The sequence below is a fragment of the Thermobia domestica genome, chromosome 11, assembly GCF_964235325.1.
Source record: "Thermobia domestica chromosome 11, izTheDome1.hap1.1, whole genome shotgun sequence".
In the NCBI taxonomy this organism is placed as follows: Eukaryota; Metazoa; Arthropoda; class Insecta; order Zygentoma; family Lepismatidae; genus Thermobia; species Thermobia domestica.
In genome coordinates this window covers 220,781,953-220,807,936 of record NC_137464.1, presented here as the reverse complement: position 1 = coordinate 220,807,936, position 25,984 = coordinate 220,781,953, and the positions used below count along the sequence as shown (strand labels likewise).

Below are 25,984 nucleotides of genomic sequence, written 5' to 3'. Positions count from 1 at the left end.
TAATGTTATAATATCTTTAGCTTACAATTTCCAATATTATAAAGGAGAAAGATCGTATATATATTGAGGTCCGTAAGTGCTCAATGAGTTTCCCTTGGTTCCTAACAATAGCCCGACAGCGTAATTTCCACTGTAATAGGCTTCTCTGAAGAACTGGGAGGGGAATCTTGTCCCATTCCCTTTGCACAGCTTTCCAAAGTCCTTCCACAGTTGTCACACGCTGTTTTCCCAAAGCCCGCTTCAGCAATCCAAATCCACAATAGTCCATAGAACTTGCATCCGGAGATTTAACAGGTACCTCATTGAAAGGTATCACCTGTATACCACTTGCCTCTTCCATCTCCCTGTAGAATGCGAGGGACGATCGTGATGTATGTGATGAGGCCTTGTTCATGTGAGTACGCACCAGATTGGCGTCATGTCCATACATTGTTGGAATCTCATGCTCGTAGATCGGCCGCATGATCTGCTCCTGAAAATACTGCGAATTTATTTTGCAGTTCTTCGCCACCCTACGAATCTTCAGTTTACCTCGGTAAAAGTTGCCAGTAACGACCATGAACCCTTTTGGGAAGGATTCTTTACAGACACGGACCCACCTTCTGAAGTTCTTGGCGTTTTTCTCTCGGTACATAATGGCACTCGGTTTGCCGCAGTCGGAAAGGTAAATCTATGCTTCATCGAGCGTTACGACGTACATCCACCTTTGTTTTGCCAGATGCCGTTCGTACAGCCTCCAAGCGTTACACTTTCGTTCCTTTTGGTGGGCATCCGTGAGAAGATGGCCGCGAGTTTTCATGACTTTTTCCAGCTTGAGTTGATGGTGTAACGTCCAGCTCACAGTCCCCAAAGACACATCAAGACGATTAGCCATACACCTGTGTGTTGACGGATTTTCTTGCATTGCCATTTTGCGAAGTTTCCTCTGCATGGTGGAGGTGGCCTTGGTACATTCCCGCCTCCTAGGCAACTTCGCTAGTGATCCAAATGGTGGAGCTTCAACGGATGTTCTTCAACCATTCTTCTTGCACTGTTTTCTAATGAGAGAAACACTAAAGTGGGCGTCATAAAGAGCATCAACATAGCCTTCCCAAAACCGGCTTAGTTGGGCGGCATTTTGGTCACAGAGCGGAAACCCCCACACTTGGAAACAAATTTAGCACAACACTCACAACAATGGTCCTGTTTTGTGCGTTATTGTCTTCCGCGCGAAAAAACAACTCCGTTCCCAGGAAGCCACTGCACAACACTGCAGGACGTCACGAGCCAGGTCGGGCGAGTCCATTCTGCCCGGGAGGGGGAAGGAACGAAATCGGTCAAACGTAGGCTGAACAACCTATACACAGTGGCGGATCCAGGATATGATCAAGGGAAGGGCTAAACCATAGTTTTCTGCTTTATCCAGTGTAAAGCAGGATTGAAGCCCATTTTATCTAGTGTATACCTGAGCGTCAAGGGGGGCTATAGGGGCTATAGCCCCCCTTGGATCTGCCCCTATCTATATACAGTATATACACACGATCTTTCTCCTTTTGAACTTAGCGTTGTGCTTCGCTAGTGAAGGAGACTTATTTATTTATTTTAAATGGCACTTCTAGTTTTACGTCTCTGGGATTATGATTACGGACACTCTATACTTACAGTTTGGCACGTGATCCGGACAAAATTTTGAAACTTTTATTACGCAACTCTTAATAGCAAAGTACTTAACTCAAAGCATACACCTCTCACTTGAATAAGTTTATGGGAAATATTTCAATCCATTTCCCCCTTAGAACCATGGTTGGCTGGTTTAAACCAGTTTTTTTTTTCAAATTGGTTTAAACCAAAAAAAAAAACGAAAAATGTTCGTAAAAGTGTAAATGCGTTCGTAAAATCTTGATGAACACACATTTGTGGGTTATTACATTTCACTCCCGTATATTATTCGTATTATATTGAGACCTAAATTCCCCATTCAGTACTCAAAGAGATTATGCTACAAAATCAACTTTTGTTCTTTTTATAACTTTATGAACGTTTCTTTTGTGATTTTTTTAATAGTTTGTTATTGTTATGCAATTGCAATCAAAGAAAAATTCTAAATATTGTTTCGTTAAATTAATGTTTACTGTTAGTAAAATACATCGAAGTGCCGTACTTTTTTTGGGAGAGGAGAGAGTCATACAAAACCCCACCAGAGGCATTTATTGAAATCAGAAGTATCTTTAGTATCTATTTATGTATAAATGGGTCAGAACCAACGTGAATTCAAATATTTCGTATCTTTATTCACTTTCCTTACTGATATGCAAATTAAGTCGTCGTATTTCTTTAACTTGGACTAATAAAAGTCGTAGTAAACTAACTTGGACTAAATTAATTCTTCTGTACTCTTCAGTATTTTGAAATTGTCCATATGTAATTCTGTATAATGGTTTCACGTGTGCAACTGTTTATTTTTTTGTCCTTCTGAAATGGCTCTTGACCATTATATTAACAAGTATGTAGAGATCAGTACGATGTATTTTTATCAGGAGTCCTTCGTGAGTAGGTCGGCAGACGTATCGCCAGTTAATCCTGGTTTCGAGTTCAAATAGAGGACAATTTCTCTCGGATGTAAGCCGAGAAGCGGTTTGGATTTCGCTTTAAGCTTATGTGACCCCTTCCAGGGTAACCCGATTGTTGCATAATAACACTACGACGAAGCAAACTTATTTCTGTCCATATGTGATATAAATACATAGAGCAAACTATTTAAACAAAAAAACAAAAAAAAAACTGGTTTAAACAAAAAAAGGGTTTCAACCAAAAAAAAAACTTTTTTTGGTTGTTTCAATAAAAACCATGGTTTTTGCCAAGCCTGCTTAGAACACGCATTTTAACGAAAGTTTAATGGTAAGAATCTATAAGATACTCTACGTTTGGTATAAATTTTGAAACACCCTACCTCATATAATACGAACTTCAATCGAAGGGACATTATAAAAACGCAGCTTTAAATTTATTCTATGTTCCAAAAGTTATTTCAAACTGGTCAGCTCCGAAATTATGAATTCGGCACAATTTTCGGTCATTCTGGATATTTTATTTTTCACCCCTTCTCCCCCGCCAAGCTGATGAGGGCTGGAAGTGGACATAAGTAGCATCAAGAACGCCAGTATTCGTCTCGGCGACCCCGAAAACTATGAATTCGTCAATAATATCGGTCGCTGTCGATTATTTTTGCCGATCACCCCTACCTTCATTCAGCTTGAAAACTTCGACCAACCAGACATTAGGCCCGGCACACATGTTACGATAGATCTATCAGGTAAACCTCACCGGTATTCCGGAAAAGGAATACGTGTGCAGGCTAGAGCACACACACACACACACGCAACGGTAAACATGAAGATTTTAACTCGGTCGAGAGATGGCGAGCAAACAAGAAGACGACGACCGACGCTTCCTATTCAAGGAACTGGTCACAACTCACCTAAACACTGTATAAGTGTGGCGGAATGACTCATACACACGCTCAGGTCTACATACCTGAGCAGGTATTCTCTTTCCAGCCTTAGAAAAAAGTAGATGTAAACAAACCCACCTGACTACCAGTCGGTCAATGACCAGTGATTGGTTGTTGTTCTCACTGGGGTTACATGCACAGGACCGACACGGCGTAGGATCGACACGGCATAGGATCGACACGGCGTAGGATCGACACGGCATAGGATCGACACGGCATAGGATCGACACGGCACAGAACCGAAACGGCACAGGATCGACACGGCATAGGATCGACACGGCATAGGATCGACAGCAGAACTTTCATACGATCAAAATAATAAAAAATACATTATTTTATAATTACGCAATATTAAGTAACAATTATTTTCTCAAGGATATATAGGAGAGAACCGTCATACGATCGAAACGGCATAGGAACGAAACGGCGTAGGATCGACACGGCATAGGACCGAAACGGCACAGGGCCGACACGGCACAGGATCGACACGGCACAGGATCGACACGGCACAGGACCGAAACGGCATAGGATCGACACGGCACAGGATCGACACGGCACAGGATCGACATTCTGTAGGGTGGTCAACACTTTCTGAAAATATCAATATCGCATATCCCTCACCTTGAATTTGTGGATATAAAAAATTGTAAGGATAAATAATTCTAAATGGTCTATTTTTAAAAAAATTATATATATATATATATATATATATATACAAATTGTATAAAAATATTGTGCGTAATATATCCATGCCATAATAAATACACCTTTAATTTTGTGATATTAAAAAAAAATACGCTAAATAACTCCAATAGTTGATTCGAGGTTTTCAATACCGAATAAATAATATTATTTGTCTGATATTTTTATAATGCTGTAATTTTTTATGTATACTAAGTTGAAGTATGTACATGTAACTGCAATTTTAAAACTGTAGGCTTAGAATTTGCGTTTGGATTTTTCTTTTTTTTAAGCGAAGCAATGCACCTATGTTAAGTTGCCTCCTTTCAAATTTCGAATTGAAATCGGAAGCCAATCGTTTGTTTTTCGTTTGTTATTGACTTTTTTGAAGAAAAATATTAAAAATCGTATCTTTCTTAAAACATAAAGAGATGTTTACAAAATAAAGTTGGTATATGGCCAAATTTACCCTTGTTCCTCCACTTAACATTTTGATTGAAAATCAAAATCAATTGTTTGATATGCGTATGCTACTAATTATTTTGAAAAAGAATAGTCTGTTTCGAAAAACATAAAGAGTCTTTTCAAGAGAAATGGGTGATGGAATTTCATATTGGCTCCACTTTAAAGTCTCGAATCAAAACCGAAGCCAAGCGTTTCTTATTGGTTGTTTTTAAGAGCAAATCGCTTGTTTCGAAAAAATAGAGAAAGAGATTTACAAAATAAATTTAGAATGTGATCAAATTCAATCTGATTCCTTTACTTACAAATTTCGATTCAAGACCAAAATCAATCGTTTGATATGGATTTGTTGTTGCTTGTTTGGAAGAAAAGTAATTTGATTCGAAAAACATAAGAATATAATTAAGAAATAATGTTGATGAAGGTGATTTGTTTCGGGGCGGTTTGCTTATTTTGAAGAAAAAATCACTTGTTTCAAAACAACCAGTAAAATGTATCTATTTCCAGGATACATTTGGTGGTCAACTTCATACTGTTTTTTCTGCTTTTAAATATCGATTCAATACTCAAGCTAATAACATGTTTTCCTTTCTTATTGATTGGTTTGAAGAGGAAATAGTTTGTTTTGAAAATTATTAAGAGTCATTTACAAAATAAGGTTGGGTGGGCCAACTTTTTGGTGGTATTTCAAATTTCGATTTAAAATCAAACTCAATCATTTATTTTTCGTTCGTTATTGATTGTTTTGAAGAAAAATTAAGAACCATTAAAGAAATTTTTATAGTAAAGGTGGTCACCTTCACAGGGTTCCTGCACTTCAAATTTCGTTCAAAGCATAAAACGGTTAAAATAATAAGAGAAACACAATCAGTACTCTACGCAAATGTTTAGGGGGTTCAGGGGCTTTAGGAACACAAGTTTATATAATATCAAGTGTTTATATATATAAACGTGCTAATATGATAAACGTGCTTAATTTTGCATAATATCTTGCTCAAGGGGGGTTTCAAAGTCCTTAATCCCTTTACTTCAGTACGCCACTAAACATCAATTATAAGTCATTCGTTATCCAAATTGTACTTCTTGTACTGATTCAATCCTTAATTTTAAGTTCAAAATTATATGAGCACTTATTATGCTATTGGAAAAGAGCACATATTTTATGACAGTGCAAGGTAGTTTCTTGTTTTAACAATTGAAAGAAAGGAAAACACCAATAAAAGTAATAATAATACCTGACACGAATTCCGATAGTAAATCATATTTTATTATCTTATTTGAAACTTTGAGAAAATTGAAGCTCTACACCGAATACAAATTGGATAATAAGCAATGCTTTATAATTGCTTGATAAATTTCAAATTGAGAACAAAGAGAGTGATACTGTTTAAAAGAAAGATTGGATAAAAACAAGAATTTTAGGAATGATCTAAAAAATGGATCAAAGTATTATGATCTTGGCTAATATTAATTTTTGGATCAGTTACCATAAAATATTCGAACGGTCTCTAAATCGAGTTTTCTCCAGATATGTAGTTCTCCAGGTATAAGGAGTACAAGAAAAATTTCGATTAATTAAATATTTTGGATTTTTTTTATATCGGGCCACAAAATTTTTGGACGGTCCCTAAATCGACTTTTCATATTTTTTACGCAATAAGCATATCACACTGAGTTAAGTGATATCTTGGGTTGGGTTACACTATATGTAGTTCTCCATATATAAGACATACAATAAAATTATTGATTGAATGAAATATATTGGACTTTTTGGATCAGGGGCTACAAACGTTTGGACGGTCCCTAAATCAAGGTTTCGTATTACTTTCGGAATAAGCACATCATGCTGAGTTAAGTGATAGTTTTGGTTTGGCTGCACTATATGTAGTTCTTCAGACATAAGACGTACAAGATTTTTTTTTATTGAATGAAATATATTAGATTTTTTGGATCAAGGGCAACAGAATTTTTGAATGGCCCCTAAATCGAGCTTTCGTTTTATTCAGGCACTAAGCACATCATACTGAGTTCAGTCATAGTTTAGGTTTGGGTACACTATATGTTGTTCTCCAGATATAAAGCCTACAAGAAATTTATTGTCTGAAATATATTGGATCTTTTGATCCAATAATAGTCCTTCATCCTCCATTTATAAATTAAGCAAGTAACAGTATAACGTGTACATTACGTGATACACTTTGTATTTTATGGTGTGATGTTTAATAATAAATTATTAACAGAATACCCGTTCTTCGCACGGGGAGAATAGTTTCATTTTGAGCATAAAGGGCAATGGAATCTGAGTATGGATTTAAACTGCATCGGGAGTGTTACTGTTCGTCTGAGTGACTCCAAATACTATTTCATCGACACTAATATCGGTATTATTTTTTATCATTATATATATAGTGTGTAACTTCATTAATGTAATGAACGTCTGGAGGTGATTCCTGGACTCGGAAGAAGAATTTAAATGAAACGAAGTCTTTAGCTTATCATAATTATAACTTCTATGCCAATGGTAACGGATGATCAATCAACGGCTTCCTGTTCAACTTAAGAGTGTGTAAAAATGAGAAAAAAATAACTTTGATCCAGAGTAGGTTTATAACGACTGTGCATAAGACAGTCAGGGGCAAAAGATCATGTACGATGAACTAGAGTATAAGGGATTCTTCACATAACAACAGTGATTCCCACAAATTATGTGAATATAATTTGAGCCAAAGTAAGCTAGATTAAAAGATTTCCTCCCCGTAATGCGTAAATCCGTGGAAGATAATAACTACGAGTACAGAAGGAATGAAATTCGACGATACTCAAGGTGTTGCGCGTGTTGCACAAGGAAAGAAAGAAATACAATTTCAAATTATCGATTTATTCTGTTTCGTACAAGGTAGGATAACTGTGAAATACTCAGAGGTACCTTGTACAGTATTTGCGCAATGCAGTATGTGTACACGAGACAGCTATGAAGAATAACAGTTCACAGTCTGATATTGTCGACCGTTGACCGCATTGCAAAGATGACATCGGCGAAGCAAATTTTTCCGCCTGTGATCAAGCACATCTGAAATTTCGTAGATGATTGCCGCAGCTATATTACATCGAGCTACAAGTTCTTCGACTGTCGTGGCCGGAGTTTCATACGTATCCCCGAAATAAAAAATCAAGCAGCGTGAGGTAGAATGAACGAGGTTGTCATAACACAGGTTTTTCTCTCCCAATCTGGGAATGTTTCATTTAGGTAAGTCTGCATATTCCTGTCAAAATGTGCAGGTGTACTATCATACTGAAATCACATCTGCTGTCTTATGTTCAAGGGCACATGTTCTATCAATTTTGGGAGACAATTACGTAAAAATAAAAGATACGTACTCCCACACAGGCAGACCGATAATAAATAAGATCCTACCACAAAATTATCCACCACACCACACCAAATTTCTGCTGCTGATCGTTTACTAGAGTTGCATGTGGGTTTTTACGCCATACACATGATAGTTTCAAGACGGTTTTGATCATTCGACGTACGCTGTCTTCAAGTTCAGCTGTCCATATGGGGCTATTTCCTCCGATTTCACGTACGAGAAACCGAAGGGACCCCTCTCTCGAAGTCGAATATGGAGGCGTGGAAAAATACACCCCTTTCAGCAGCGAGGCTATATGAGACATGGACCTGCTGATTAGCGTGGAGTCCTAACCAAAGCTAAACTCTAATTAATCAACTATTACTTTTTGATTTGTAACATAAAATCATTCCTAAATGCTTTCTTGACAAATAGAATAATTCACTGGTTTCTTGCTATACATCACGAAATGGCAGAATTATAACTTTTGTAGATAGAACAAAGAAATATTTAGATTACTCTATTACAATTGCCATGTATAATATCGATTTCAGCGGAAGGAAGGTGCTTAATTCGCTCATGTAAAAATAGTATTGAAAACGAACGTGAAATCTCAATTAATTTATTAATCAATCAATCGAACACAGTATGAAACATGTCGCAGTGGGGTGGGGTGGAATCCACTTCATCGTTCTTGATTGATTTTAAATCTAACAAAGGACCTCACTCAATTGTCCGGCTCTGTTTTCAATTATTTTTTTCTGTTAAAGGACATGTATGCACTATTTGTGATGATAGAAATATTTGCCGTGGTGCATGTTTCTATTTTTTATAATTTTTAAGAGTTGTGATGTGGTTATTAGAGATTACTGCAGAAGTTCCTTACTACCCTTTATAAACGGAGCGTTAATGAAAAAAACAACAATGTATATATAAAGCTTAGGGGAAGTCGTATGGTAGGTATGACCTTGACGGCATCCATCTTGAAATCCGCCATTTTGAATTAAGTTCAAGTTTTTAAAATAGGAATAGGTAATACGATACATAATTTCGGGCTATAATTTAATTAGGAAGACAATGGTGAAGTTAGTTTTAAGATATGCCAATTTCGCTAAAAGTTACAGGCATATTAATTGTTTACTAGCTGAACCTGCGCTCTCTACACAGCGCATCATTAGCATATGAGCATAAATCTCCTTCTCATTCCTTACAACATCTGTACATGTCCTTTTACAGACACAAGTGAAAGGCGTATTGAGTAAAAAAATCCAAGAGGTATCATAAATGGGAATTTTTTTGATTATTTTTCTCAATATCTCGCACCGTTTGCAAGATTTGAGCCTACTTCCGGTTGGAGTTTCTAATTCATGTATGACCAGTGTTTTCTTTCTTCTTGCATGCAGTATGTAATAAGACAATACATTACATACACAATTAATTATAATGTGAGTTATATATGGTGTTCATTGGGCAAAACACTCAAAAAAAATAAATAAATAAATAAAGGTTCATCTTAAACTGGAGAAATGGTTATCCTTGCCTTTCCATTATTATTTGGTCATGAAACAAACGCCTGAGACATATACAACCTCTATATACAACTATGTAGTGTTGGAATGTATAATTCGTAGGATGTGATGCTTTAGTTTTTTTTTTAATTTCAATCCTTCCAATGTACCCGTAAAAATGTAATAAAGAAATAGTATCCATGTTTTTTACATATTCAATTAGAACTGGACAATCTACATGAAATTCGCTATCGATCAGTGAAAACGTCATCTTTCTAGAGCCTGCAGTTTCCGAGATCTCATTTTCGAAAGGATTGACCACAAACAGATAACCGTCCACAATATCTATCTATTAAAATGCTACAATAGCAATTAAAAGCGTTTCTTTTAGTGCTCGCCATAGGCTAGCTCCCTTTTTGAGGGCTACACTCTCTCTTAGGTGGGAGAAGTGAAGGTACTATGGTAAAGAAGTAAGGAATGGGTGGGCTAAGAGTTATTTATTTATTTATTACTAAAACTAGGACATTATGATCTTTTCGATCATAATCATACTTGAACGGTTGGTGTAGTTTTAATAACATAAGAGCAGTAACATAATAGCGAGTATAATTGAATACAACATAAATAATAAATATGGTAATTATATAGTGGTTTTCAAAGCTAAACCAAGTTTTCTTATCAGCAGTAAAACTGTCATATGGTTGTTAGCAGCCACGTGCGGTTTGTCAACCAGTTGGATGTTGCCGGTATTACAAAAGCTTAGCCACTCTCCCTCTCGCCAGGGTAAACAATGAAGTCTCGAACTATTCTTTCTGAGTGTTGCAAACCAATAAGCAGATACATAAAACCAGAATAACAATTTAAAACAGGGATAAAATACGTACAAGTCATTCAACAAGTAATTTTCTCTCCTATTAATATAATAATAATAATAATAATAATAATAATAATAATAATAATAATAATAATAATAATAATATGATAGTTTTTACGTCCGAGCCATTTCGGGTACTGTGCATTTGCGGTAATGCTCGGAAAATAGAATAGAAACTGGACCGCACGTTGGACCGATATTATATTTTTACCCGTATGAATCGGGTTTGCCCGATTGAACCGTATGAATAGGGATGACCTGATAATCCCGTTTTTATGAAAACAAGCTTAGTCTGTCATTATGGTAAATGATGTGTTGTTTCACTTTATTATCATAACACAAATTGTTCTAATTATCATGTACGAACTCATAACGAGTCTGTCGGTACAAACGGTCCAAACAGGACAAACACGGGTCAAACGGGTTTATCAGGTCTAAGGATCGAGTATACCAAACGCAATGGGTATCGGGCGCATACAGTTTACCCGAAAAGTTCAAGCACTAATTATAGGTTAAAGTCAATACTTAAGAGCTCTAATTGTTTGCATTCACTTTTTTCTTTCTTTTTTTAGGTAGCCGACCAACGAACTTGAGGATACATAAATATAAATGCTCAAATCTAAATTATTGTATTATATTATTGCAATGAGCATCAACGTGATTTACTATTAGGAGTTAGCGTGATGCACTAATATTAGTCTTATTATTATTATTATTATTATTATTATTATTATTATTATTATTATTTGTTTATGCCCTTCATGCAACTTAGAATCAATCTCACATAAAGTACTATATCAGACCTGATTGAACATTATTTTGAAAATTCTCATATAAATAGATAAAATTAACAATTGGAACTTAACACTTCAAGAGTTCAAAACATGTCCTCGTTTTCGTTTTCCTCAGTTTCTGAGGACGATTGAACTATCTCGATGACAACATGATCTTTGTCTCCAACAAAAATATTTTGCAAGACACGGTAACTTTGTTCAATGTCCTGGGAAAACATTATTATTATTATTATTATTATTATTATTATTATTATTATTATTATTATTATTATTCGACAGGCCATCTGTCTATAATGACAATTTAAAACTTTATTTTTAAAGAAAGAAATGATTAAAAAGCATTCTATTAAGTATCTAAATCTCATATGTATTAATGTATGCAGGTTAATATCTGAGTAATAAAGCTATCATTATTAATTTCCTGTGTACAGTATCCTAATTTGTAGTTTGTCCAGTTTTTATATACGTGACGAATCACATTAGAAAGAAACTGATCAATTATATAATGACCTCTATAACTATATCTTAAAGTTAGAAATAATATACTTACAAGCAGAGCACATAAACAGGCAGAATCTTTATTAAGCCTATTACTAATATTACATATTAATATTAGCAATAATAATAATGATAACTAAATTCATGGCGCAACAGCCTTTAGAAGGCATGGACTTATGGCACTCATTTCTGTGGGGTAATGTGTTTATAGATCTGCACGGGCTCGGGCTACTATGATAACCGTAATGGGGCTAGCCATACTGAGAGCTTTATACAGTTCTACCTGAGTTAGAGCGGCAACGCCGGAATCTGGTTACAATGAAGGATTTATGGTAGGGACAAGTAAACCCTTAGATCTTTACTTACTATTACTTACTATATATATATATATATATATATATATATATATATATATATATATAGATAGATAGATAGATAGATAGATAGATAGATAGATAGATAGATAGATAGATAGATAGATAGATAGATATCGAGTGTTGCAAAATAAGTGTTACAACTCTTGAGAGGTGACTCCTGCCACTGAGACAAGAAAAAAAGTTCTCTTGAACTTTCGGCTATCGGACATAGTTTCGGATCTACAAAGCGTGGAAAAATGAGTTTCGGACGCCAATAGTTCGGAAACTAACCAACATAAAGAGGGCGGGTAAAAAATTCACTGAAGAAGTCATACCTGCTCCATTGAATTTTGCATGTTTCACAATCCTACCATGCACGCGCAAGGGTTCCCCAAAGGAACGTAGGGAGTCCCGGATAATCTTCCAAGTGAAACTTGGTCTAAATGGATATGAATTGATAAGCTTGTACCAGGTAACAATAATTCGTTTGTATTAAGTCGATATCTGGAACAAATATAAAATGGCGGACACCATGCCCGTTGTGTGTGGTTGCATAATCGCCAGGTATGGATGCCGGACAACAGTAGTATTGATTTAGTGTGGTATCCATAAAAGAGATGCGACAGTTGATAAGAGATAGTTTATCGTTTGTTTATTTAAGGATAAGGGGGACTATCGAAGGAGGTGATGAAATAGGGTCAGGTTTTTTTTTTTTCCTGGAGATAGATGACGAAAGGAAAGGTTGAATGACCACTACGAAGGTCACATTGGATGGTCCCTGTGCAGGACCACAATGGATGACCCCTGAAGACTGCCCCCATGCAGGACCCATAGCCCCTATGCAGGACCCATAGCCCCTATGCAGGACCTATGGCCCCTACGCTTCAATAGAAGCTACCTATTAAAAAGCAAATAAAAGGAAATGGTTTCCTTCCCTGCTTGCAGCTTATGTAATGGTTCGTAATATGTAAAATATTACTCATTGGTAAAAATATGGTCCCTGGAAATGACCCCAACCCATGGCCCCTGAAGATTGCCCCCTGTGCAGGAACCATGGCCCCTATGCAGCACCCATACGAACAGAATGTGAGAAGTGAAAAATATAGCAAGCCATACTCCTTGCTAAAAAGGTGGGAGCAGATAAAAGGAAATGGTTCCCTTCCCTGCTTGCAGGGACAGTGAATGACAGCAGGACCCATGGCCCCTGGAAATGACCCCAACCCATGGCCCCTATGCTTCATTAGAAGCTACATGCTAAAAAGGTGGGAGTAGATAAAAGGAAATGGTTCCCTTCCCTGGCCCCTGGAAATGACTCCCAGGACCCATGGCCCCTATGCAGGACCCACACGAACAGTATGTGAGCATATATAATTGATTAGAAGCTACCTGTTAAAAAGATGTGAGCTTATTTTTATTGTTTTGTATGGCAAGCCATACTCCTTGCTAAAAAAGTGTGAGAAGATAAAAGGAAATGGTCCCTGCTTGCAGCTTATGTAATGGTTCGTAATATGTAAAATATTACTCATTGGTAAAAATATGGCCCCTGGAAATGACCCCAACCCATGGCCCCTGTGCAGGACCTATACGAACAGTATGTGAGCATATATAATTGATTAGAAGCTACATGCTAAAAAGGTGGGAGTAGATAAAAGGAAATGGTTCCCTTCCCTGGCCCCTGGAAATGACTCCCAGGACCCATGGCCCCTATGCAGGACCCACACGAACAGTATGTGAGCATATATAATTGATTAGAAGCTACCTGTTAAAAAGATGTGAGCATCCCTCGACTTGAACAAAGTGAAAAGTTAAAAATAAGCCCCTCCCCCTCCTACCCCCTCCTACAAATATACTATGAAAAGGGTAATATTTATTATAGCATTTTTCTTACTTGCGAGCTGAAGACTGATGTGCATAGACGTCCTTCCTTGAGAGCCGTTGAAATTGAAATGAACGAGAGAAAATTCGTTTGGCGTGGCTTTAGTGACGTCAAGATTAACTTTGTACCGTATCAGAATGATAAAAGTGATTATAGACTTTACTTATTTACATGAATCACAGATTACTGGCAATCATCTACAAACATTTGTATGATTTGAACTTAATGAGAACTCTGAATAACAATCACGTGCAAGGTTAAAAACCTTTATTATTGACAACCATGAGTGATATCTAACAGAGTTAATCACAGATGGATCACGAGTTTATGTGTCTAAGTTTAAATGATATTGACGATAGAGAAACCGATAATCACGAGAACTGATGGGTTATTGAACGCTTGCTTGCAATCATCTACAAACATTTGTATGATTTGAACTTAATGAGAACTCTGAATAACAATCACGTGCAAGGTTAAAAACCTTTATTATTGACAAGCATGAGTGATATCTAACAGAGTTAATCACAGATGGATCACGAGTTTATGTGTCTAAGTTTAAATGATATTCACGATAGAAAAAAATAAACCGATAATCACGAGAACTGATGGGTTATTGAACGCTTGCCCTATTACAAACTGAACTTGTATTTGTAAATATATATATAAACAATTTGGAAACGTTATTACTTAGAGATAAGCAGAGAACGTCGAAAACATTTATTTTGTTATTACAATCTAATACGAGAAAATAAACTGTAACTTTAGAGATTAATGCCCCGAACTGAACAATTATTATTGTACGGATTCAATGTTCACAGTGAGAACATTGACCATGCCCCGCCTATATGCAATAAAGCACACGGACTTATGGGTAAAAAAAAATGGTTCCGCCTATACTAAATAAAGTACTTATATATAAATCCCTTTGCTCCCTTTTTCTATATATTATAATTGTTGCTACTGACAGTGCTTTTTATAATAATTAATTGTGTGATTTTACGTGCGTGTGTTTGCGATTTTTAAAAAGTTTGGACGACCAGCGAAAACTGTAAGTTATTATTGTAGTTGATATATATATATTCACACATATTCACTGACGCGCCTTTTGTACATTAATATTTAAACCTAGGGCTAACGAACAAATGTAAAATTGTAATTCACTTTAAAAGTATAACACATAATCGTTAACGTGCCACCACAGGCATTTACATTGAAACGTGAGAAAAAAGTGATTAATTGTAAAATATTTTTAGCATTAATGCCGCACCTATGTTTAAAATGCTATTCATGTTGCGCGCTTACACAAAGATTTATTTTTTTAATTATAGCAAACATTTATGGAAATAATTTTAAAATACCATTTCCCCTAACACATATTGGTTACGCATTTGTTATAATTGCACTTACGCGAAAGCGAAATAAAAATTAATGTGTTCACCTAGCACATGTTGGTTGTACTTTTTAAAATTACACGTACGCGAACATAAAATAAAAATTACTGTGTGCACCTAGCACAAGCTGTTTGCACTTTTTACAATTGTACGTACGCGAAAGCGAAATAAAAATTACTGTGTTCACCTAACACATGTTGGTTGCACTTTTTAAAATTGTACGTACGCGAAAGCGAAATAAAAATTATTGTGTTCACCTAACACATACTGGTTGTACTTTTTAAAATTGCACGTACCCTAATACAGATATTTAACCCAAGGCGACCACCAACTTACATTTGAGAACGCGTTATAAAATAGTTTGTGTTATATAACTTTTGCGGATAAATTAGTTGCCTGGCACAAAATTTTAAATTGCCCATCTATTATTAAGCTAAGCTAAGATGGCTATACTTCCTAATGCGCCTTTACTTGAAAACCACATTTTTTTTTACTAAGCTATTGTAACGTAACCGTTGCTAACGCGCCTTTACTTGAAAACCATATGGTTCATTAATAAACTAACCTAAGCTGGATATACCTGCTAACGCCACCTATGGTATTGTGACCGTCGGTAACGCGCCTTTATTTTAATGGAGCATTATTCACTTTTGATAATAATGTATAAAATAATTATTATTTTGTTTTAACTTGTTGCTACGCGTTTGCTAATACTGAATAATTGCTTGGAAATGCACACCGGCTTTGCCCTCCCTCTGAACCACATGGTTGCGCGTATGCTTTACCCTGCCCCGACCACATAAACGCACCCACGTTTTTCACATGTACACCGACTGCTACATGTTTAGAACTAATAAATGTAATTATTGTACGCATGCTTTCGTATAAATGCAAGTATTTTTCCGAATGGACTTGCACTGCTACACATTAATATTAATAATTGTATGAATGCTTCCGTATAAATGCAAGTATTTTTCCCAAATGGACTTTTACTGCCACGGCTTGAACTATTTTTTGTACGAATGCTTTCGTATAAATGCATGCACGCATGGACACCGACTGTTACACATTAATATTAATAAATGTATGAATGCTTCCGTATAAATGCAAGTATTTTTCCCAAATGGACTTTTACTGCCACGGCTTTAAAAACTAATAAATGTAATTAATGCACGCATGCTTCCGTATAAATGCACGCACGCATGGGCACTAATTGTTACGCTTTTAAAATTAATCACTGCTATATTTTTATGCATCTACAATAACAAATACGCAATATAATTGATTTTAAAACACGGAAAAGAAGAACAACCTGCGATCGGCTAACATTCACATGGGTGAAATAGTGTAGGCCACCGTCATTTGCTTAACGCACATAAGAACGAATATATTTTCATAAGTATTCATAAAATAAATGTAGAAAAAAAGATTATCAATTTGAAATATTTGATTTTTAGTACATACTAAATAATTTAATGCTAAAAATGATATTAAACTTACCTTTATATATAATCTTCTTTAATTACATCTCTAATCCACTTTTGAACTTTACGTATTCTAATAAACGCGTGGACAGGAAGTGACTCAACTTCCTGTAGCAGTGTTGGTAAATCTTAATACTTTGGGTTTAGTTAGAGAATGGTAATGGAAGATTTTTGATTTAAAGAGATTAATAAATAAGAAATTATTATGAAATGGGGAATTGTTTTTGGTATACTTTATTTACAAGTGCGGAAAAAGTATATGTATTGCCTAGTTTGTAAAATAAAAATAAATGAAAATGCTTTAGGTCATTTTGTATTGTAGCCTGTAGGAATATGAGCCGATTCACTACCCTTTATGATATTTAGACTGCAAAACACAGATTATAATGTAACACATTTGCTTATTTTATGGATTTTGCGATGGATTATATACGCAAACTAGAATGCGAAGACAATTTAGTAAGACACAATGTGATAGTAACAGACAACTTACTAAGACACATTGTATTAGTCAAAGACTATGCAGTAAGACACAATGTGTTAATGAAAGACTATTTAGGGGTAATCAGGGGTTAGTTACGGAAGACTAAAGATAATCAAGGGGTAGCTACGGAATACTAAAGATGGTCAGCGACTATTTAGGGGCTAATTAGGGTATACTAAAGATAATCAAGGGGTAGTTACGGAATACTAAATATGGTCAGCGACTATTTAGGGGATAATTAAAGGCTAGTTAGCCCATAGTAAGGATAATCACGGAATAATCAGGGGATATTAAGAATGCTTAAAGGGTAAGTAGCCCATAGTAAGAATATTAAAGGAATAATTAGGGGATAATTAAAGGGTAGTTAGCCCTTACTAAAGATATTGAAGGACTATTAGGGGATACTTAAAGGGTAGCTAGCCCATACTAAGGATATTTAAGGACTATTAGGGGATACTAAAGGTAATCAAGGGGGTATACTAAGAATATTCACGGACTATTTAGGGGAAAGCTTAATTATAGTGTGGAATGAGGACTTTTTTTGCGATACTTAGTTTGAGAATAAATATTGCGGTGGGGGCGCTGTACAGAATGAGGGCCTTTTGTTTTGGTATAGTTAGATTGAGAATAAATATTGCGGTGGGGGCGCAGTACAGAATGAGGGCCTTTTCTTTTGGTATATTTAGTTTGAGAATGAATATTGCTGTAGGCTGCAGTACAGAATGAGGGCCTTTTGTTTTGGTATAGTTAGATTGAGAATAAATATTGCGGTGGGGCGCAGTACAGAATGAGGGCCTTTTCTTTTGGTATATTTAGTTTGAGAATGAATATTGCTGTAGGCTGCAGTACAGAATGAGGGCCTTTTGTTTTGGTATAGTTAGATTGAGAATAAATATTGCGGTGGGGCGCAGTACAGAATGAGGACCTTTTCTATTGGTATATTTAGTTTGAGAATGAATATTGCTGTAGGCTGCAGTACAGAATGAGGGCCTTTTGTTTTGCTATATTTAGTTTGAGAATAAATATTGCGATGGGCTTTAGGATATTTTACAATTGGAACAAGGCTACATACAGGTTTACTGTTATTGGAAACACGTATAGAATGTGAATCGGAAAAAAATGCATAGAGACGTGTTGTTTTATGAACCCGTTTGCAGACGCCTTAATACTATACTGAATGCTTTTGAAGAAGACCGCTAGGTGGCAATACTTACCACATGATTGCGTCAAAACATGCGTAAACTTGTTTAATGTAATGACATATATATATATATATATATATATATATATATATATATATATATAATATCTATTCCGTTTTAATATCATTTTATTGTACGCCGTTGGACGTAACGTGTTGTTTACCCCTGACTTATTACTAGTGCTAATAGTAGTACTGAATTGAAAATTATAACATTTAGTAAAAAATATTATTACTGTTTTACAGTGTGTGTGTGGACCCTGCAGTTGCAGAATAAACATTAGCGAGGCCATTTTTAACAGTTTTTGAAGAACAACTAAGAATTAGAAGGTGAGTGTATTTCATAATTATTATTATTAATATATTTATTGAAAGCAATTAGTAACCAAGACTTTTTTAAAACCAATTTAATGAACATTTGTTTAGCTGAGCTTGTTTTTAACCATTAATTATTTAACCAACAGTTAGTAAACAAGACTTTTTAAAACCAAGTTCTTAAACATTTCTTTAGATGAGCTTGTTTTTTTAACCAGTAATTAATAAACAAATTTCTTTTATAGTTTTTCAAAGCAAGTTATTGATTATTGCCTGTTTTGCTAGATTTTTTTTTATTACATAGAACTCAAAATCTTTTCTTTTTTTGTTTTAGATGGATTTCCTGTGTTCAACTGGTGAGTTCAATATGATTGATGAACTTTTCCTGCATGAAGTTTTACGCGGGCTTGATGACTATTCTCGTGTCTTCAGTACGTGGAAGGCGATAATGGAGCTGCAGCGATTAGGTCATCGAGCCAGTGTAAGATGTGATGCTTTACTACACGCTCTTCGTGCTTTAGAAGGTAATGACCTTATACTTTTAAATCATTGCGTTTCAGCCGCCGATGTGCTTGAGTTATTTGTACATGGATTTTTTCGTAATAAGGAGTTTTACAATTATGCTCAAGACAGATTTATGTATTTAATGGCGTGCGGAGAAGGGCAAATAGATAGAATAAATAATACAGAGTTATCCAACTTTTTTGATTTTGGTTCGCGATTTGTTTTGGATGAATCTTTAATTCCATCTGAATCACCCATAACTGTGACCCCTCAAGAAAATTGTAACTTGAGTGATGAAGACTTGGCATTTTTAGATGGAGTAAATCTAAATTTCGATGAAGAACAAGAAGTGAGGAGATTGGTTAAAAATGTGGACGATGCTGTGGTTAAACCCACGCAACAAGTCCAGGGACAAAATCCTGTATACAATCAGCCTTGTGTACAGGATAATCATGGTTATGGGGACCAATCTGATCCTCAACCTGGACCCTCACATGCTCCTGACCCCGTGTTTGTTGGATATGGAAGCAATAATAAGAAAAGTACAAATAGTACTGATTGTAGTGCTAGTGGTAGTACTAGTAGTAGTGGTAGTGGAAATAATAATGAGGGGGAAAATCAGAGTAATAATAACTTCGAAGTAGTAAGAGAGAGCAGAAAACGGTTTCGTAAGTTTCACCTTACGGGCCATGAAATCGCGGTTAGACCTGTGGATAATGAAAGACGTATTGATAATCCACAGGCCTATATTGAAAGCTTATTTAATTTCGCATTAGAACATGTGTTATCTAATGCTCGCCCCACTGATTATATTGGACTATACATTGATAGTAGCAATAGTAGAAATAACAAGTCTGTATATGTTCCATTTAGAAGAAAACCCGATTTTTCTGCTCAAACTGTCCTTTCCTCAGTTGAACGAGTTTTAAATTCAAATGAGGATTTCCTTTTGGGGCATGAGGTATTGTTTCGCTTCCATGTAGCGGAGAGTATGCATGGAAACGGAAGAAATGCAGCAAGTGCTGTTGAAAAGTATTCCAAACATCAAGATTATTTAGAAAAGCGATTAATACGCATAGAAAACAATAATATGTATTGCTTACCCATGGCAATTGTTTGGGGAATTACAAAGCACACCGCAAGTAAGCAAAGTTTATATAAATTAAAAACAAGAGATTATGATACATGGGTTCTTAAAGCAGAAGTTCTCTGCGAGATGGCAGGAGTTGACGTTAAAGCAAAGGGTGGATGTGATTTTAAAGACCTGGATTTGATACAATCATATTTAAGTGGTGAGTATCAAATTGTGGTGTATGAGGAAGATGAAAATAATGACCGGGAATATATAGTACGTTACCCGGGAGAGTATGCAGAGAATAAAATCTTTATTTTTTATAAGAGAGGTGACACTGTTGGCCATTTTGAACCCATTCCATACATTAAAAAATTACTTGGAAAATTGAAGTATTGCTATTATTGTTTGCAAGCATATAATGGGTTAGCATATAAACATAAGTGTGAAACTCAGTGTTCTCTTTGTGAATGCAAACACGAACGAAATTATAATACTAATAAAATTAAATGTAATGCGTGCAATAGAGAGTTTGCTGAGGGTACATGTTTTCAGAATCATAAGAAATGTAATAAAGGCGGGAAATCTGTGTGTGATAATGTTAAGGTCTGCATTAATTGTGGTATCATCTTTGATAACAGGCGTCGAAAATCAAACCATGTGTGTGGTGAACATTTTTGCACGACTTGTCGTAAGCATGTCGATATTACTCACACATGTTTTGTACAACGACAAGAGCCTGTACATACTAATAGGTTTATGTACATTGCATATGATATAGAAACGATGTTAAAGGCACCAAATGCGCGCGGTGAAAGGGAACATGTGGTAGTACTTGTATGCTGTAAGCATATTTGCCACAACTGTATGAATAAAGGTATTGATGAGTCCTGTAAAACATGTGGTGATAATAATGGAAATCGTTCGTTTTCTTTTAAGACAATGACGGACTTTATTAACCATGTATTGGCAGACCGACCTGACTTTAGACGTATAATTTGTATTGCACATAATGGTAGCAGATATGATGGTCTTTTCTGCCTTAGAAATCTAATAGAAGAGCAGCATCTTATTCCTAATGTGGTAATTCAGGGTCAGAAAATTTTTAATATTAATATTGGTAATCGTATTTTCTTTAAAGATTTTTATTTATTTATTGGTTGTAAATTATCTAGACTTCCCAAAACTTTAGGCCTGCGCGGAAATTTAAGAAAGGGAGATTTCCCATATTTATTTAACACCGAGGAAAATCAAAATTATGTTGGTCCCTATCCCCCAATTGAATTCTATGACCCTGAAGGACGAAGCACTGAAGAAAAACAAGAATTAATAGCCTGGCACCAAGAACGTGCGGCAAGTGGCGAGGAGTTTAACCTCGAAAAGGAAATGCAGTCTTATTGCGAAAACGATGTTAGAATTCTAGCAGAAGCGATCATCAAATTTAGTGACATTATCGAGGAGAAAACGAATGGTTTGCAATGTTTCATGACATCATCCACCATTGCAGGTCTTGCAATGCGTACATATCGTACTTTGTACTTACCTAAAAATACTATTCCCGTAATTCCCGCGTTGGGTTTCCATCATAAGACAAAGTATAGTACTAAAGCTATGCAATGGCTTATGTATATGGAAAAACAATTAGGGATAGAAATCCAGCATGCTAGGAGAGGTGGGGAAAAGTATATTGGTAGGTACCAAGTTGATGGATGGCATGAGGGACTCAACGCTGCCTTCGAATTTTATGGTTGTTACTGGCACTCGTGCCCGCGTTGTTACCCTTTCAACCGTAACGACATTTTACATGACGCTCAAGACTCATGCAATACAATGGAAAAAAGATATGAACAAACAATGCTCCGCCGGAAGTATCTCAAAAGTTTAGGTATAAACCTATACGAAATCTGGGAATGTTCTTGGGATGAAAAGGTAAAGACGGATAAGGACGTACAAAGGTTTATTAAAGAACGTTGTACTAGCCTGCCTGATTTCCTTATTCCCAAGAATTGTTACAACGGCGGACGCACTGAAGTGTTCAAATCTTTTGTGAATTGTACGGGTAATGAGAAGTTATGTTACGCCGATATAACATCGTTATATCCATATGTGATGTCACGTAAGCCTATGCCCGTTAAATCACCTAAGATACATACGGGGCCGGACTTTCCAGATGTGGAAAGTATTCATGGTGTAGTAAAATGCACTATTTTGCCCCCGAAAAACTTGTATTTTCCGATTATTCCGTATGTGGCTGGAGGCCGATTACTTTTTGGTTTATGCCGGACATGTATGGAAGAGGAAAACACTGATGATTGTACTCATAGTGACAATGAGTGTGCTATTACAGGTACGTTTTGTACTCCAGAGTTACACCTGGCTCTTCAAAAAGGGTACAAAATACTCGATATACACGAAATATGGGAATTCGAACTCATGGAACCTGAAGAGGGGAATTCAGGTGGTTTGTTCGGAACTTATGTGAATTCCTTCCTTCAGATGAAGCAGGAAGCCTCTGGTTTTCCTGCTTATTGTAAAAATGAAGGAGACAAGCAAAAATATATCGAGGACTATTATGCCCATGAAGGCATACAGTTAAATTATGATAACATCAGGACGAACCCGGGATTGAGGCAATGTGCAAAACTTTACCTCAATTCATTATATGGCAAATGGGGACAGCGCACTGATATGTCACATAGTGTAATCGTTAGTGACGAAGTTACGTTCCTTAGGTATTTAACGTCGGCAAGGTATGAAATTCAAAGTGTGGTCCCAATTAATGATGATCATTTAATTATCACATATAGAGATAATGAAACTGAAAATGTCCCACTGGAATTTTCAAACGTTATATTAGCTGCCTTTATTACTTCGTGGGCTAGACTTGAACTATATAAATTACTAACGACTGTAGGACCAGACAGAGCCATTTACTGTGACACTGACAGTATTATGTATATACAGAAAAAAGATGAGGAACCTTTGTTACCACTTGGAAACTATCTGGGTGATCTAACAGATGAAATTCCAGAAGGTTGGGAATTTACAACCTTCTACGGTCTAGGTGCGAAAAATTATTGTTATAGGCTAATTAATGCCAATGGGGATGTTCGGCACATACTCAAAATTAGGGGGATAACACTAAACGATAGGACCTCTCAAAAAATTAACTTTGAGAGTTTCTATAAATTAGTGTCTGGACAATTAGAGTCCACAGTAATAGAAAACCCAAATAGTATTGTGCGTAAACCAGGGTTCCGCATCTTTAGTCGTACAGAGACTAAGACACACCGTGAGGTAAATAAAAAACGTAAACGAGTTGACGAAGATGACGTGACTGACAATATACCAATAACAAAACGTGCGACTTTACCTTACGGATATAGGCCCACGAACGAGTAAATGTGACTTGTGTGAATGTTTTTTTTTTCTTTTTTAACCAGTTCGTTTTTTATGGAAACTCTGCTTTTATATTCTTTTGTTTCTTTGGAAACTGCCTGTTAAAATTTCCAGTGGAAAGTCGTTAATTATTTGTTGGACTGCTTCTTATAGAAGTGCATTGTTAATTATTTTTTTCCTTCGCTTCTTATAGAAGCTCGTTGTTAATTATTTTATTGTTCTTTCGCTTCATTAGAAGCTTATTGTTAATTATTTATTTGTTTGCTTCTTATAGAAGTTCAGGACAATCGTTGATTGTTTTCTTACAAACCTCTATCTCTTTTCTTTTTAAATGTGTGAGTGTATATAAAGCAAAAGCTCTATTGCATGCATTCATTTGAGTACAACATGTTAAAGTTTCAACATCCCTCTACCATTTTAATTGCGGGTCCATCAAGGGCAGGAAAAACATGTTTTGTAAATCGATTACTTAATGAACGTGATCAAATGTTTAGTATAAAATTTAATGATATTGTTTGGTGTTATGGTGCAGTAATACCAAACCTGGATGCACATGCAAAAATACGTTTTGTAGAAGGGATACCTGACATGAATAATTTTGAAATTAAAGAAAATTCATTATTAATACTTGATGATTTAATGTCAGAAACTAATGGCGATGTTGCTAATTTATTTACAAAGTATGCACATCATAAAAAGTTGACTGTTATATTTATTATTCAAAATTTATTTCCAAAAGGAAAACATGCACGTGATATTAGTTTAAATGCACATTATATTATAGTATTTAAAAATCCTCGTGATAAATTACAAATACAATATTTAGCAAGGCAAATTATGCCTCGATATAGTAAGGAAATTGTGAATGTATTCGAAGAAGTAACACGTGAGCCTCACACTTATTTGTTATTTGACCTAACCCAAAAAACAAACGATGCATTGCGAATACGTACAAATATTTTTCCTAATGAAATTATGCATGTATACGCCAACATAAAAGACATGCATACAGAAATTTTTATTTAGTTGCTATCAAGATGTTGAAGGTAAAACAACACTACAGCACGCTCCGTGCTCTGTGCAAATGCAAAAATACAAAACGGAAACAAATTTTACAAAATGCTTCAGGGGATTTAATAAGAACAATTTCTCAAGTAGCTAAAAACACAATAAAAGGAAACATCCCTTTAAATCCTCGTCAGAAGCAACGATTACGTAGACATAAAAAGATCTTGCGCGCTTTATCTCAGCAGCGTACTGCATTAAAGAAAAAGAAGAGGTTGTTACTACAGAAAGGTGGTGCACTTTTACCATTAATTTTGGGACCACTTCTAGCAGCAGTAGGCAGTAGTATTTTTAGTCGATAATTATGTCAGAATTACGTAAAATGATTTTAGTTCCTGAAAATGCAATACATGAAATTCAGTCCAATCTTAAATCAATAGATTCACATCAATCACGTTTAGATGAAGAAATGAATAATATTTTAAAACGTCATGATATTAGTGTACAACAAAAATGGAAATTATATCAACAAGCTTTGCATCGTTACTTACAGTATACATCTTCTTCTTCTTCACATAAACCTATTACATTACCTGTTATTCAAGATGAACAAAAAGAAGAAGAAAAATTATCATCACTTGCTTTGCAACAGGATAACAATACTTCTATTTTACCATTTGTATCAGACATTTTACATTCAGTACCAAAAACACTACGTAGGAAAACAGATCTATTATTAAAGCAGTTAACAAATTCTGATAAAATTCAGTGGGATAAGTCTGGCATAGTCCGTATCCAAGGAAAAACAATACCTGGTTCAAATATTATAGATTTAGTAAATGATGTTGTTCGTACAAGAAAATATTCAAGAAATCCTATAGGTATTTATGAATTTAAAAATTTATTAGAAGATCTTAATGTTCCTAAAGAATTTATTGGTACACCAGCATCAAAACTGAATACTAGTAGTAGTAGACAACGTATTCGTAAAATAAGAAAATCATCCAGTCCTAAAGCAGTATCTAATTTATTTAAACATTGGAAAGAGTATAGTATGTAAAAAAAATGACAAAATTATCAAAAATATATTATGATTATTCAAATCCTAATTCTTTATCAAGTATACAAACATTACATCGTAAAACAAAATTATCTAAAAAGAAAATTAAAAATTGGTTAGCTTCTCAAGATGCATATACATTGCATGCACCAATTCGTAAAGTTTTTCAACGGAAAAAGT

The 25,984-nt window shown here is 35.4% G+C and overlaps 2 protein-coding genes across 3 annotated transcripts in view; one reads left to right on the top strand and one right to left on the bottom strand.

The window, feature by feature from the left end:
- IRSp53 (Insulin receptor substrate 53 kDa) overlaps positions 1 to 25,984 on the bottom strand; it is a 1,174,063-nt gene that overhangs the window by 1,114,158 nt on the left and 33,921 nt on the right. The gene's annotated exons all lie outside the window — the stretch shown is intronic.
- On the top strand, positions 18,620 to 24,033 carry LOC145664443 (uncharacterized). Its single transcript, XM_081731127.1, has 4 exons — positions 18,620 to 18,779; positions 19,099 to 21,750; positions 22,345 to 22,456; positions 24,014 to 24,033. Exons 2-4 carry the CDS (start codon positions 19,099 to 19,101, stop codon positions 24,031 to 24,033), a joined length of 2,784 nt encoding a protein of 927 aa, XP_081587253.1. The 5' UTR covers positions 18,620 to 18,779.

Coding starts and splice junctions, on each gene's coding strand:
- LOC145664443 (XM_081731127.1), top strand. CDS start 19,099: ATGGATTTCCTGTGTTCAACTGGTGAGTTCAATATGATTGATGAACTT. Junction 21,751..22,344: donor AGTCTTATTGCGAAAACGAT/GTTAGAATTCTA, acceptor CTTATTCCCAAG/AATTGTTACAACGGCGGACG. Junction 22,457..24,013: donor ATATCCATATGTGATGTCAC/GTAAGCCTATGC, acceptor TGCTTCTTATAG/AAGTTCAGGACAATCGTTGA.